The sequence below is a fragment of the Lates calcarifer genome, linkage group LG6 (genome assembly GCF_001640805.2).
Source record: "Lates calcarifer isolate ASB-BC8 linkage group LG6, TLL_Latcal_v3, whole genome shotgun sequence".
Lineage (NCBI taxonomy): Eukaryota > Metazoa > Chordata > Actinopteri > Centropomidae > Lates > Lates calcarifer.
The window spans coordinates 25,430,667-25,446,430 of NC_066838.1; the positions used below are offsets into that span (position 1 = coordinate 25,430,667).

The 15,764-nt window shown below is 41.2% G+C and overlaps 1 protein-coding gene across 1 annotated transcript in view; it reads left to right on the forward strand.

Moving 5' to 3' along the window:
* Positions 1-13,717, forward strand: part of cry3a (cryptochrome circadian regulator 3a) — a 31,048-nt gene extending 17,331 nt beyond the window's left edge. The window contains exons 6-15 of the mRNA XM_018682846.2: positions 1,083-1,171; positions 1,609-1,749; positions 1,891-2,202; positions 2,798-2,949; positions 6,612-6,814; positions 6,948-7,058; positions 7,168-7,320; positions 7,771-7,851; positions 8,168-8,292; positions 9,408-13,717. Coding sequence (XP_018538362.1) covers positions 1,083-1,171; positions 1,609-1,749; positions 1,891-2,202; positions 2,798-2,949; positions 6,612-6,814; positions 6,948-7,058; positions 7,168-7,320; positions 7,771-7,851; positions 8,168-8,292; positions 9,408-9,416 — 1,376 coding nt within the window. The 3' untranslated portion in view covers positions 9,417-13,717. The remainder of the gene's footprint in view (positions 1-1,082; positions 1,172-1,608; positions 1,750-1,890; positions 2,203-2,797; positions 2,950-6,611; positions 6,815-6,947; positions 7,059-7,167; positions 7,321-7,770; positions 7,852-8,167; positions 8,293-9,407) is intronic.
* The last annotated feature ends 2,047 nt before the right edge of the window (positions 13,718-15,764 follow it).

The window sequence follows — 15,764 nt, forward strand, 5'->3', positions numbered from 1 at the left end:
CCATTTACAGAAGGTTACAGTTCATTCATAGAAATAGCCATCTGCTGCTTACACCTGTGCAACTGCTTCACCAACAAATAATATAATCACGGTGTTAATCCTCTAAGACAGAGGCAGATGTCTGGTTTCGCTCTGTAAAGGTTTCTTCCACACAAGCTGTTATTTGTTCCCTAAATTAGCCAGGTAACATGTTAACCCTCTTAACTCTCAGTCAGTGCAGCTGTCTGCTTTCCATTCACAGAAGGCCACTGTCCATTTACAACCTGACAGTGCTGCCTACGTCTGCTGCACACACCTGTGCGCAGTGTCCCTGTTGAACTTGATATGGACAGAAACGGTTTTATCTGATAAGACACTAAACATATCAGTAAAATGTTCGCAACATGTTTGTTTTCTGCCAAAATATCTGATCCTGCAGTACAACATCCACTTGTAGTGACCAGAGGAAAAAGTTTGCAGTGAGTGGCTAACAGATTTATTTGCATTTAACCAAAACCACAAACTTCCCCTAACTTTAACCAAAGTACTTTTTTTTACTTGAGCCTAACCACAGACAGGAACTCTGAACTCTGGTGTGATAGTCATGCACTTTGCACACCTGCTATCCACCACAGCCACCTGCTGGCAACCCCACAGACATTAATAAATTTAGCTCTTCATTCATTCATTCATTAGGGGCCACATATAATATGAAAATCCATATGACAGAAAATAAGGAAAAGTATAATTGGCCCCCTTTAAAGGAGCATGGAGCCTCATGTGACGAGGCTGATTTGTGCCAAAAGGTGGAAAACCTCACATAGTTCAGCTTTGTAATGCAGCAGTGAAAAAAGTTTTATCCCATCTTCTCACTGTTCCTCCACTAAAGGAGCGGAACCACTGTTGGGCTGTGGGTGTAACAGTTACAAAGTGGGTGTACAGATGGATTAGCAAGTTGGAGCACACGCTGATTGCTTGGAAGAAAATTTGTGTTGCGTAAGATTTTAATTCAATGTGTATGACACAACTGAGGGACTGCTGAGTCATCCAGCACACAGGTATGACACTGTTGTAAATCAGGAGGGTGACTCATGTGTTTTCAGGCTTTGACACCGAGGGCCTGCCTTCAGCTGTGTGGCCAGGAGGAGAGACTGAGGCTCTGACCAGGATAGAGCGCCACCTGGAGAGAAAAGTCAGTACTGCACGCGGCTGAAAGTTTTTTCAGAAAAGATACTCATAATGGTTGTAGTTTAGATTTAATGACAGAAACACATAAGCATCGTTGTATTAATTGAAACAGTTTCACAATTTACCTCCCAAGTGTTAAAGTATCAGAAAAGGCACATTTGAAAGAAAAAAATAGTGGAATAATTAAAATCTTCAAGTGAATTTTTTCTGATACAAATAAAAAACAGCACTGCCAGTTTCACAGACTAATAGACAGTGATTGTTAAATTTCAAACTTTTAAAAAAGTCAATATTAAATGACTTAAATCAGAAACTAATCAGATTTATTCTCGTATTAACATATATTTCAGTCATGTTTCTTAAAAAGAACATTTTATTAATCGTAGCTCTTTTATTCACCTCCCCCTGTCTCTTTCTCCCTCTCCTCTTCTCTTCTTCCAGGCATGGGTGGCTAATTTCGAGCGCCCCAGGATGAATGCCAACTCGCTGCTGGCCAGCCCAACAGGCCTCAGCCCCTACCTGCGCTTTGGCTGCCTCTCCTGTCGTCTTTTCTACTTCAAGCTCACTGACCTCTACCGCAAGGTCAGCTTATAACTCAGTGTAGCTCACTTGGAGTGGGGCTTTATTTATATCAACTCGTTTGGCAGTGCTAACATTATTACAACAAACAGGGACCAGAGACCTAATGATAGTTTTATGCTGGTTATGTTTATGTGCATCCAGGTGAAAAAGAACAGCTCCCCTCCACTCTCTCTGTATGGCCAGTTACTGTGGCGTGAGTTCTTCTACACCGCAGCGACCAACAACCCACGCTTTGACAAGATGGAGGGTAACCCCATCTGTGTGCGCATCCCCTGGGACAAAAATCCAGAAGCACTCGCCAAGTGGGCTGAGGCTAAGACAGGCTTCCCCTGGATAGACGCTATCATGACTCAGCTTAGGCAGGAAGGCTGGATCCATCACCTGGCCAGGCATGCGGTGGCCTGCTTCCTCACCAGGGGGGACCTGTGGATCAGCTGGGAGGAAGGGATGAAGGTGAGGATACTGGAGTTTGCACAAGGGTTGGGGTGGAGTGTTAGAAGTTGTTGTAGTTTCCTCATTATAGAAAAACTGTGGATCAGGCAAGACTATGAAAAAAAGGGAAATGTAAGAAAGTCTTAATATCTAAGTATCTTAATTTGGGATTGACGTTTGAGAGAACAGTCACCACTAGTAGTCAGTAACTGTTCTGGAGCTTTTGATCAAATCATGAGATCTTCCTCAGCAGATGAGGTTTGCCAAGTCATAACAGAAATGTAGATATTCTAATTAAAGTTTCCCTAAGCACGTTAAAAACGTCTCATCCATGTTTGCTTAAAATTGAGACTGAAAGTTTGTTCAAAACATTTTTTTGGGTTGGTGTAATCTGAGTCAAGTACCATGTAGTTGCTTTAGATGATTTTACTTATTTCAGGATTTCAGAACACTAGCAGCCCATTTAAGCCAGTTAGTGTAATTTTGTGAATGCTGAATGAGACAAAACGTTGTACAGATATCACCTCCAGTTTGTAGTATAATCCCTGCCTATGAGAAACCTCTGCATTAACTTGAAAACAAACATGGATGATGTCTTGTCTTTGTGCTGCTGCAGGTCTTTGAGGAGTTGCTCCTAGATGCAGACTGGAGTGTGAACGCAGGCAGCTGGATGTGGCTGTCCTGCAGTTCATTTTTCCAGCAGTTTTTCCACTGCTACTGCCCCGTGGGCTTCGGCCGGCGCACCGACCCCAACGGGGACTTCATCAGGTGGGTACCTTTCTTGGCATCGCCCCTTGGTGTCAACAGCTGACCCTCCATCTGAATGGCACCCTTCCTCCTTCTGTCTCTCTGGAAAGAAAACATTGTGACACATACAAAATGAATTCAAACTCAGTTTGTCAGAAGAGATTTAGAGACTGGTAGAGGACACACGTCATTTTGAGTCATGTTATCAGACAGGCTGTTTTAAAGTTAGTAATCCTCTGTCACAGGATTTACATGTTAGTAATGTTTCATAGGACTAATCATGGTAGCATCATCGTACTTGGTTATTTCCCACACTCAATGAAATATTTTAGTTATATGTTAAAAAAACAATAACTAATCTTGTCCTGGTTCTCACAGGTCATTCACATAATATAACCACAAACATATAACACAAGCTCATATGTGCACATACACACACACACAGCTCATACACAGTGACAAGTTTAATTTACCAGACAAAGGCAGAGAGCGAGAGAGATAGAGGGATAAAGGGAGACCTCCAGATCTTTGGGTAAGTGAATGAAAGAGAATGAACATCCTTCCCTCCTCTCCTTTTTTTATTTTTGCCCATCGGTCCATTTTCTTTTTTCTTTTTTTTTGTTAAAACTTCAGCACTTTAGTTTTGGAATCAGGCATGTCTTTTGTAATAATTTAAGTGTTCACAGTGTACTTCTTTGCGTGCCTTTTTAAATTGTTTGTGAATATCTGTTTGGTGATTGTGTACGCGTGCGTATCTTTAGTTAATATAACTGTTGCCACCAGATGATTTTTACTGGAAAGGCATAGATCAATTCTTCTCTTTCTCTGGATGTGGCTCTGTGTTTGTGTTTTGGCTCATCTGTTTTTTGGGGGATTGGGGGAAAAGTTCAGCTATCCCTCTCCCCTTCGGAGTTTGTAGCTGATTGCTTTTAAGATGACTGGCCGTTGTCACGCCCCTCCACCCAGGTGCAGCAGGGCTTCCAGCCTGGGCTGCCTTGGATGGAAGTCGGGGATTGAGTTGAGACATCGGTGGCCGTTTGTTTTTACTTACCTGTGCAACCCTGAGGGACAGGACTTTGCTCGCGCCCCAGCAGCACCCTCTGGGCAGGTTTGTAACTCGGTAGCGTCTCATTTCGTCAAAAAGGATTCTGACCGCTTGGTAGGGAAATGCGAACGCCTTGCCTGCATTCGTTAGGTAGAGGACTATGAAGCATTCCCCGGAGGGTAGTGAGGAGAGGCGTTGGACCAGCTGTAGCTCTGCCGTCGCAGTGATGCACGGTTGGCGCCGGTACTCGTTACCTGTGCCGTGCCACGCGAGCCGGTCCATTGTCCAGGCGCTGGGCAAAGCCCCTCATCCGACCCTTTGTGAAATGTTCAGTGGTGCTCTGCTTATGTGAATGCAGCCCTGCTGGTTCAGGTGGGCTTGGAACAGTGGTTGGCTAACATAGGCACTGAGAAAGACAAACACACACACACCCAATATAGATAATAAAACACAAATGCTCACATGCACATGTGGCACTAATCTTTCATTACTGTCATGGAAAACACTATATTCCAGATGCAGGCCAAATAGAAAGCACAATGCAAATAGAGTCAGCAGTCAAATACATTGCAAATTAGGGATTACCACAGGGACTGGAGATGAAATCATTTAGGACAACATGATAGCTAGGGTAAGTTATGAGTTCATTCATCCATTAGTTGTTCACTCAACACTACCTGAAAATTACCTGATAAGTCTATGTATTAAAGATAAAGATATTTAGCATTTTATCTGAACACAGCATCTCTAACATACATATCCTGTCTCATAATCATATGATCCATCACATACACTCACACACTCCTCCTGAAACACTACCTGCTGTCCTCTGTTGGACCACTTGCTACTGGCAGGTCGCGGGTCCTCCTGGCAAAAGGGTTATGGTCCCTTTTGGTGAAATGAGGGGGCCCCCTAGTGGGCCAGCCCAGAGTGTGGTGCTGTGGCTGTGGGAGGGGACAGTCAGCAGGGGGGCTTTGGACCCGCTGACCACTTAAAAGACAACCACCACAGTCTGAGGGACAGGGGGAGCAGGCATGAGCTCTTTTCTCAGTCCACCACTGTCTGATCATGGGGGAGGGAGATGGGAGGGAAGGTTGGAGGGAGGGTGGGGACCTGGAGCTGTGAGGTATAATGGAAGACTTCTGTCATCGACTAGGAACTTTAATTTTTAGTTTTGTTTTGTTTTAATTTTTGGTTCTTTTTTAACTAGGCATTTAGCTTCAGGCACCTTTTTCTAGACTGACGTGAATTGAGAACACAGGGATATGGAAGCTGAGCTGTAAGGAGAATTACACCAGTAAATGTTCAGGTATGGGGAGTTTGTTTAGCTGCTGCTGCCCACGATTCCTGACCTAAGAGCAGCCAAAGGGGGGGCCTTAAAGACGAGCTGTTTTAAAATATATCTTTTGGTTTTTTTTCAGTGGTGTGAAAGAAAGAAAAAGACAGATCTCTCGATGGCAGAACTTTTCCACTATACACCTGCTCTGGTCAGGGTTGGGTGGTGGGGTGGGAGGAGGGCTGCGGGTGGGTCGGGATCAATACACTCTGCTTTCTAACCGCGTGTTACAGTAGACGTCTCCTAGCATCATCAACCCAATCGGCAGTGATCTCTCTAGAGACGGGGCGATCTCCGTAGCAAGCGGAGCGCTGTCCGTCGTGTGTGTGTGTGTGCCGGTCCACAAGGCCGCACCACCCCCGCCCACACCCCTCTCTGTCTGCCTCTCAGCGCTGCACTGTGCCACTTCCCACAGTTCCACAGTTCCACTCGCCCCCCTCCTCTGTCCTGTCTGTCTCCCCTCCTCGGACTCGGTAAGGTTGGACCAAGTGCAGTAGGTAGGTTGCCTCTCTTTGTCACATGGAGCAAATCCACGACAGCCCAAGGAAAAAACAAATCTAAAAACAAAACTTCAGCAGGTTGGAATGGTATTGTGAGCTGAATTCTCTGCTTTGTTGCAGTCAGTGTTTCATTGGCTTCATCTCTTGGAGGATCACACTTTTTGTCTGCGGTGTGGCTGCTATCACACCACCTTACAGTAAAAGTTGTTCGGGTCCACAGCCCCTCGTTTTTCTACCACGTTTTGAACCATAGTCCTCACTGTGCACTGTGACGGTAACTCACTTCAGTGCCACAATCTCCAAAAGTTCATACAAGAGTTTCAGACCTGCTGAGCAGTGACTTTATACTCATACTCTCATGTACTGTAGTCATACTGTGCAGTGTTGTGGTTGTTTGTAGCTTTCATTTTGTAGCAACTATTTTCCATAATACTTGTAAGCATGAAGTGCTGAAGACCAGCATGCTGTTATGAGTCACTGTACATACATGGGCTGTAAAAATGAAGGAGAAATGTATCATCTAACATTATGAGTGAGAATTTTCTTAGTAAGAACAAAACTCAGAAGTTTTATCAGATGAGATTACAAAACATGAAGTTGTACTGAATTTTAAACTTACTACTCCTGCTTTTTGAAGAATTTTTATTAAGTACTGTAGGATATTTTTTTCTAACCTGTTTTTAAGTAATAACCTTTTGCCTCCCTGCATCATCCCCCCCCCCAATTTAATCCACGTCAAGGCGTAACCTTCCATGTCCTGTTGACACAAGCCGGCGTATCTAATGTCTCCCTGTGCTTCCAGACGATACTTACCTGTCCTCCGAGGTTTCCCTGCTAAGTTCATCTACGATCCATGGAACGCACCGGAATCTGTGCAGGCGGCCGCAAAGTGCATAATCGGAGTCCATTACCCAAAGCCCATGGTGCATCACGCAGAGGCAAGCCGACTCAACATCGAGAGGATGAAGCAGATCTACCAGCAACTTAGCCGATACAGGGGACTGGGTAAGAGATCAGTAAAATGATTGGACTAAATTTCAGCATGGTGGTGTACCATCAATGTAAAATCCATAGTTTCTAATGTGCAGTCTCATCATGTCCCTCCAGATGTAAAAACAAATGTGTTTGTGTCAATCAGGCCTGTTGGCATCAGTACCATCCACGAATGGGAACGGGAACGGAGGAATGATGGCCTACTCTCCCGGAGAGCAGCAGCCAGGGACCAACAACAACAACAACAACTCACATTGTAGGTCAATTTTGTACAAATACAGATATGAAGATGTGTCACAAGATTTCTTGTAATTACGGTTGGTACCATTAAAGAGACGGTTACATGTCTGGTATTCTTTTTCCAGTGCCTGGAGTGTCGGGAAGCTCTGTTGCTACTGGTAATGGCAGCGGGAGCATCCTTCTCAACTTTGACAGTGAAGAACAGACGGGGCCGAGCAGTGTTGGACAGCAGCAACAACGACTGCAGCCGCTGTCGCAACAGCAACAGCAACAGCATGGTAGGTCACTGCCTGACAACATCTCATGTCATGCATTTCACTATGTGTTTGGTGCTTATCTTGCTGGTTGTACCCACTGGTTTCTTCAGGTCCACTGGCTGCAGTGCCAGCTTTCCACTGCTACAAGAAGCATATGCATATATAAATACCCAACTGTTAGTAACTGATGTTTGACAGGAAAAAGGAAAATACCTTATGGTGTAATGAACACGAAAGGGACCAGGATCAATTGATAGTGTAATTATTGGATGTACACATTATTTACTAACTCATGAATTGAGTGTGGTATTCAATTACTATTTAAAAAGCCTACAAACATGATGTCAATAGTTACTAATCAGTGCTTTAAATAACCTATATGCATGCTAATTAAAATGTTGAGTAAAATTGAATTATACTATGAATATATGATGCTGAACTTTAAGTGTCTGTTCCATGTGTCTGTTGCAGGATACCACTCAGTGCCAGACGCCAGCCAGACCATCACCAGCAGCCGACTCTACCACGAGTTTGCTGTGCCTCAACACCCAGGTGGGAAACAGGCAGGACCTAACAGAGCTGACTTTACTGTGCCCCACTAGGATTTGATAGAAATGACATATGCTGTCTTAAATGTGTTGAGCATTTAACTGTAATGTACTGACAAAAATCATATTTCACTTACTTTCACAGATATTGTGATTGTGATATGAATAACCCTTTTAATGGGATTTTTTTTTTTTAACGTAATCAAAAAATTGCAGCTCCTGCAATTTGGATATTGTACTTGACCATATTGCAATTTTTATAATATTTCCGTAAAGACAGCTGATAGTGATAACGTTTTTCTCCTTGCCTGCTCATTCAGGACTCCTCCTGCACACCAGAGGGGGCATCACAGGAAAGCGGGAGCGGGAGTCGGAACGTGAAGGGTCGGGCGAGGAAGACCCGGCATCCTGCTCCATGCATAAGATGCAGCGGCAGAGTGCAGAGGTCAGCCTGCTTCTCATTTTAGCACCCAGTGTTTTTAATGTTCAGATGACATCACAAATATCAGGCATGATTAATTTATGATTATGCAGTGAACATCTGTTTGATAGCTGAGAGCTGAAAGGTTTTATATTTTGCTAAAAATAGTCATGACACTAGCTGAAATGTACACATTTAGTCTCTCTGAAGTTGAAGGAGAAGATTGGCAATATGCTATAGTTTTATTATTTTCAACAAATCCTATGAACAAACCAAAACTAAAAACCAAAAATGTTTACTGACAGCTCACAAATATATAGTTTCTTTTTTTTTTTTTAATGTAAGTAATTCCTTAAAAAAATATATCAATATTGCGTTATAAAATTATACATAGCACTACAGGGGGCACTCCTTTGTAGCACACAGCAGAAGCACCATAAAGACAGACGTAAGGAAGCTGGAATGTGGAATAAAAACAATAAAGTAGCTGTTTTTCCAGAGAGCTTACGTAGAGGAATCGGACACGGACGTATTTTACCACACCATGACACACATCAACCTACAGTGACACACGTCAGCACTGTCCAGTGCTTATACAGAGAGCAATTCATACGCAGGTGTTTTGATGCCGCTGGTGTATGTTGCCCTTTATACTTCATAATGAATTATAAATGTGATTAGTGAAGTAAGCAAGTTCTAAATCTCCACGCAGTGTGTAAGTCTATGCCAAAGATAGAATGACAATAGGCGTTTATTGTTTGTCCTTCATGCTACCTTTGACAGGCCAGTCATACAACGAATGGAGACTGCTGGGAGTATAATGTCCCTCTGTGCCCTCTACAAAGTAAATATTTTTCATCATTCCACAGTGTGTTGGCAGCAGAGAGAGTCACCTATGTAAATGTCAGCCTGTCACAATAAAAAATACAAAACAGATGTTTGACTCCAGGACACTAACTATGCAAAACAATGGTTGGAGCAAACAATGGAAAGTATGAACGAAAGAGTGCAGGAAAAGAGGAGTCACACTTCTCTGAATGCTTCTCTTAAGTTCACTTTCACCTGCTTAAAATAAACAATGCAAAACTGTGAAAACAAGCTGTTGCTGTAAATAATGTCTCTTGTTGTCTTCACTGCAGACTACCTAGAGCAGGTGGAGATGAGACTGGCTGAATCCACATTTGAGTCACCATCCGGGCAGCAGAGAGAGGAAATCCCAACGTTGCCACCTGTCCTCCAAACCGACGCAGCTCCAGACACGACCGCCTCGGCCTCCTCAAACGATCTTAAACTGCTCTCTGTCTTTACAGTCAGAAATGCCCCGGGGTGTAAACATGAAGGTGAAAATGTGACACTCTTGACACCATTTCTACAGTGGCATTTACATCATAGTCCATTGACCTCTGACCTCATTGTGCACTGACAGGTGTGGCGACTGCAGAGGAATGTGCAAATAAACAAAACGCCTCAAACTTACAGCTCGACAAATTATTTGTAAAAAAAAAAAAAATAAAGAACGAAAAAACTGCATTATTGTCTTAAAACTGCTGCCACCAGCCAGTATATACTGTACGAACACTGACGCAGCTATAAATGTAAGTAATGGAATATTTAATGTTTTTTAAAGCTGCAAATACTCCACCAAACACCTTGTCTGCCCTTTCATACACTGATATAAAACCAAGCTAATTATGTCAGGGTTTACAGAGAATCTTTTCTACTTTTACTAAAGCTTTATATCGTTTAAGTTCTAATATGCTTCATCCCATAGTGTTAACCAGGAAAACACCATCACCAACACACAAGTAGACCAGACAGTCACTCCACAACATGGAATATGTTTTTTCACAAATTTAACTTAACATTGGAAAAACACTGTTTATACTGATATTATATGTTGATGTTTCTCGTGATGAAACGCTTGTACATAGGCTAATTAAGAGGTTTTTTTTAAATAGCTTTTCCCAGAAGATAAGAATCTGGACATCCAAAAATGAAGGACGGGTTTTAGCTATCTTTAAACTGTCATGTTACTTACTAGTACTGTGTTATCAATCCTGATTTTACCAGGCAAAGTGACTAAAAGCACATGTGTATTCACAGTAATAGCCTGGCAGGTCATTTCAGGGACTTTGCTGAAACTATTTGAGTAATTTCTCTGCTTAAATTTCTCTAGTTTGCATGTAAATACAGAGTTGTTCAGGCACTTGAGGTCCAATTGGTGAGTGAGCATGATATCCTCCTTCTCAATACAAATGTGACTATTCACAGTTGATTTCATGGGAACATCTACCACTGCCTCGTTAGCGTGTGTGCTCAATTGATTTGTATCGGCAGCTAAAAACGGTGGTTCAGTATTTAAGACGTACAGTACGTGCATCTCAGAGTTAAATATATATGATAGATAACAAACCGATTTCAGTTGTTGGTCTTTTAAAAAACGTGTTTACAGTGTGTTACTGTAGATTAGTTAGAGACATGTTTTAAAACTGCCTTTAGAATATGGCTACAAGAGTTCATGTGTAGCTTTCGTGGCGCCTGTGTCATCAGAGGTGGACATGTAGCTGAACACTTGAATCGTCAAGTAAGTGTGCTGCAGTTTCTTCTTAGGTTTTTCTGTTTAGGTTATTCTGTTTTTTTGTGAAACCATTTAGATCCCGAGCCTTTCGTGGCACGTAGATTTCAAATTGTCATGATTCCCATTAACATCAGTCAAACATGAGCAGGCTCTGTTCTGTATGGTTATTGAGAATTAGTTTTTTTTTTCACATACTATCTTCATCTTAAGTGATTTGTTGTAGAATGTTTTAGCAGTCTGCTCACAGCTGTTTACCATCAGAGCCTAGACGATCCTTCTACGATATTCCACAAAACTTCGTTTCACTTCACCCCTCAAAAGTCAGTCACATTTTCACCACCCTGTTTCCCCCACAAAAACTGATTATACCCACAGAAGTTTCATGACTTATCTCTGAAGTATTCTGTTGTTCGAAAATCTAAACTTTAACTTAACTTTTTTTCCTTTTTTTTTGTGAAACTCTTTCTGCCAAAACACATCTCTGTTGATTTGGGAGAGGATGTGGTTAGAGGTGACGTCTGTCAAAAATCATGAGGACCGAGAACTCGGGCAGTTGGTTCCAATCTCAAAAGGTGTCACATTTTTTCTAACATTTCTTATAAAAACCAAAAAAGTTGCTAAACAAAAAAGGAAGGAAGACAATATCCAACAATAAGTTGAGACAACACAGTAAAAGACAGGTGACAGCATCTGATCCAAAATGAGCCTAATTCTGTCAGAAAAACAGAAACCAACATTCCTCAGAAACAAATATACCCTCCTGATGAAGGATTTCTACTACTGTACAAGGAGTTTAACAATATATATGTATGGCTACTTGCGACATTTTGTGACCTGAATATGTTTGAAACTGAACTCTGACTAAATATAGATGTGTAATAACTGAAAAATAGCTGTTAAAAAAACTGCCGCAAAACGACCACGATTTGATGCGTTGATTGACAGTAAAACAAATGAGAAGGGTCACAAAATGGCCGCTATAAAGTTGTCAATGAGAGGATTTGTGTAACAGCATTGTGAAGATGAAGTTGGTGTCTTATTTAGGTTCCATCCACCCTCCACTATCACCTTTACTCCTGGTGAGAAGGATGCAGTTGAATTGAACCAGAGAATGTAGGATTCCCCCATAAATTACACCCAGATGTTAATGGTGATGTTAATACTCCCACCTTACACAGTAGGGGTGTAACAGTATCTGTGTTAATGTGAAACGGTCATTGTGTGGATGTTAGAGTTCAGGGCATGCAGTGGCACGCACGAACATAAACCAAATTTCACAAGCGCAAGTTCCACCCACAAACCTTAAGCTGCACGTTGTTAGCAAGTTAGCAGTACGCCATCCTAAACTTAGCTCAAGCGGATTGGAGAGCAAGTGGGGGATTGAAATGAGGACAGTGTGTCAGTGTTGCCCAACAGTTGCAGGATATGTGTGGGGAGGTATCACCCAGATGTGCCAATCACCCACTGTTGCACTAACGACTGATGGATTCGTTCATTCATTGTATAGAACTCATTCCGAACCGTGACGTCTGTGTACCGTTACACCCCTACTATACTATACTAGTATACCTACTATACTACTCTGGCATACGCCCAAAAGCTAAATATTCGATTTCTTGTGCCCAAACCAACAACTGGAACCAGTTGATTAATTCTGCGTCTCAGATGATAAATGTGTTTTATATTTGAGAATTTATGGTACATGCATACACATTATCATGAATTATGTTCCAGCACAAGCCTTTTACACACACACTTTCACATGTTTAAAACACACAAGTCCTGAAAAAAGTTATACACACACAAATACATTCACATACACACACTACTGCCACAAATTATTCAAAATCTGACACTGGTGCACACACACATTCTCCACACACACACACACACACACACACACACACAGCCTTTGCGATGGTTAGACAGGAGAGAACAGAGAGTTTCCTCAAGTCTGCTAAAAACCCCAATCTGCTATCCAGCTCTGTTTATAACTGCATGATTGAGACAATGACAATTTTCTACTAATGAACTGGCGATTGGAAACTATACCTCTTGTGTTTACTCATATGTTGTAGGCCAAGCTGACAAACAGAGGAGAAGCTTTTTCTCTCAGCTAAAATCAACTGAAGCTTTGGAATTGGAATGAGAGAATCATCATGTTCTGTAATTTCTGATTAGCAGAATTCCCATTCTTTCTTGCTATTGGTATTATAAGAGACAAATCAAAAACTTAGATGATGAAATTAAAAATTTGGGCTGACCAGTGATGATTAAACCACCATCACACTCACAACAGACAGCTTTTAGCGCCTTTTTAGAAAGCAGGCGGCTTTTAGCAAGTAGTTAAAGAGTTTATATTCTTGAAATTAATTAACACCATCTGAATTTGAAAAATCCTGCAGACTGGGGGTGTAGATGTAAGTTCTGGTTTCAGTGGAGCCGCGATGACTCATGTCTGTGTACAGTACTTGATATTTGTTCATCTGTGATCGTACTGCCCTCGGCTTCAGGAGTAACATAGAGGGTGGGGTGGGTGTTTGGGGGGGGGTAAAAAGTATTGTAGTGTTTCTGTATTATAATTCTGTATGTTCTCAAGAGGATTTGAACATTGCTAGTTTTTTGTAGCTTTATCACCATGGAAAAACAAGTTGAACCAAGTTTTTATTCTCGCTTTATTATTATTATTTTTTTTTGTTTTACTTTGTTTTTTTCTGTTTTGTTCTCCCTTCTGTGACATGAAGGTGAAAACACATGCCATCTATCATCTCTGTAATATTGTGCTCTTTCTCTGTCTCTCCCAGTGTTGTGAAAGGCTTTTCTTGTGCTTGATCAAGTTCATGACAGGAAATTAAAATTGTTATAACTTGACACCTTTTCATTTTACCTTCTTCATCAGCACTGACACTATTATTTGACCATAAACTAAATACATGTACAGTGCATGCCAAAGGAAACAGATTTGTGATGCGAGCAGTGATTACAATATGTCAGCTAATATCCGTTTTTGAACATAAACACGTAACATGATGTAATCTGACTAAAATGATTACACCATCTTCTTAAAGCGTAGCTCAGATTTTTCAGTCTAGCTGCCCTTTGTGAATATTTAATGAACTGTCTTTGTTGTCAATATCCATGTCACCTTTATAAATGAGTTCAGGAAAAGTGGTTAGGAAAGCACCAGAGGCATCTTCATACACAGAACTGTCAACTAGTTTGATTTGATGAACTTTACACACAATAGGCCTATCAGGTTGTGAAGGAAAATAAACACCCACATGAACTGAAACTTACTACAATCACAATTGATCTGTTTTATGTGTGGGATCAAGCAAGGTATTAGAAATAGAAATAGAAACAGAAACAGACATGCACTTGTAAAAAAAACCAAAAAAAAACCTGCTCATCTGGTTTCAGTCTGACAGTTGATACATGGCTCAGCCAGACACTGGTAGCCTGGCTTCAAAATTACTCCTACCAACTAACCTGGGTTCATTAGTTCATACAACATTATGCAACTGTTTTACCTTAAAATTACAACTTCAAGCAAGCCTAGCTAGTTCAAGAGTAATGCTAAATGGTAGATCAGTGAAAAGCTATTAAAAACCAGGGAAAAAAATCATTAAACATCAACGATGTAATATTCTTGGCCGTAGAAGCTACTATTGCCCCTTACACAGAAACAACTTCTTTTAGGTGTTTTGCATCATTTTTCCACCACTCTGACATTAGCTTGCTGAAATTTTTTGATTGCTCTTCCATGCAAAATTCTTTCAATTGCAAGATGTTCAAGGGATTTCTTGCATGAATGACCCATCTCATTTACATTTACTCATTTGCCAGACGTGTTTATCCAAGTGAGGGACAACATTAAAGCCAAGGAAAAGCTTGAAGTGAGTACTAAGTACTAAGTCATCAGTATTAAATCCCCACCCCCACACAAACACATATTTCAATAGGATTCAAATTTGGATTTTGACTAGGCCCATTCTGTAACCCTCCATTTCTTCTTTTTCAGGGTCCATTTCTGCTTCAATTTCAACTCTGGGACAGATGGCCTCACAAAGTCCTCAAGCACTTTTTGATATGATGCAGAATTCATAGTTGAATCAGTGAGTACAAGCTGCCCAGTCCCTGAGGCAACAAAGCAACTCCAAACCATAACATTTCCACCACCGTGCTTCAGAGATTCTCCTTCTGAAAAGTTTGTTTGGTCTGCCCCAAACATGTCTACTGTTACTGTGACCAAACACCTCCAATGTTAGATTCATCTGTTCAGAGCACATCTCTCCAAAAGTCCTGGTCTGTGTATATATGTTCATTGACAAACTATTCTTGCTCTAATGTTCTTTTTGGACAGAAAAGGCTGCCTGATGACATTTTGGTTGCTCTTGGAGACATCTTTTTGCATCAAACCGATCTGCTCTTGTGCTGAATTTGCTGGAGCAGCAAGTCCTGGACAAACTGGCAGTCATTTGAAATCTGCACCATTTGTTTATATAATTTATTTCAAATAATTTGGAAATCTTGCCTTAATCCTCGGCATCCACAACCCTTTTTCTGAGGAACTTAGGAGAGCTTTTTAGATCATGGATCATCTTCAGATCCATGAAATTAGAATCAGGTGTTCCAGATTAGATGTTAATAATTAGAGCCTCGTTAGGGATTGCAGATGGTACCTGTCTTATTTAAACCTCTGATGTTCCAAGTCCAGCGATGTCTTTGTTATTAAAGTGTGTGTTTTTTCTAAAATTATTAAAATGACCACAAAATATAAATTTTGTATGTAATTTGTTTGAGCATATCGACTTTATTAATAATATTGTTTCCAAGAGGATCAAATATTTGTTCAAATAGGTTTTTTTTTAAAAGTCAACAATTTCCATGGCATGTACTTAATTTAATGACTGTGCTA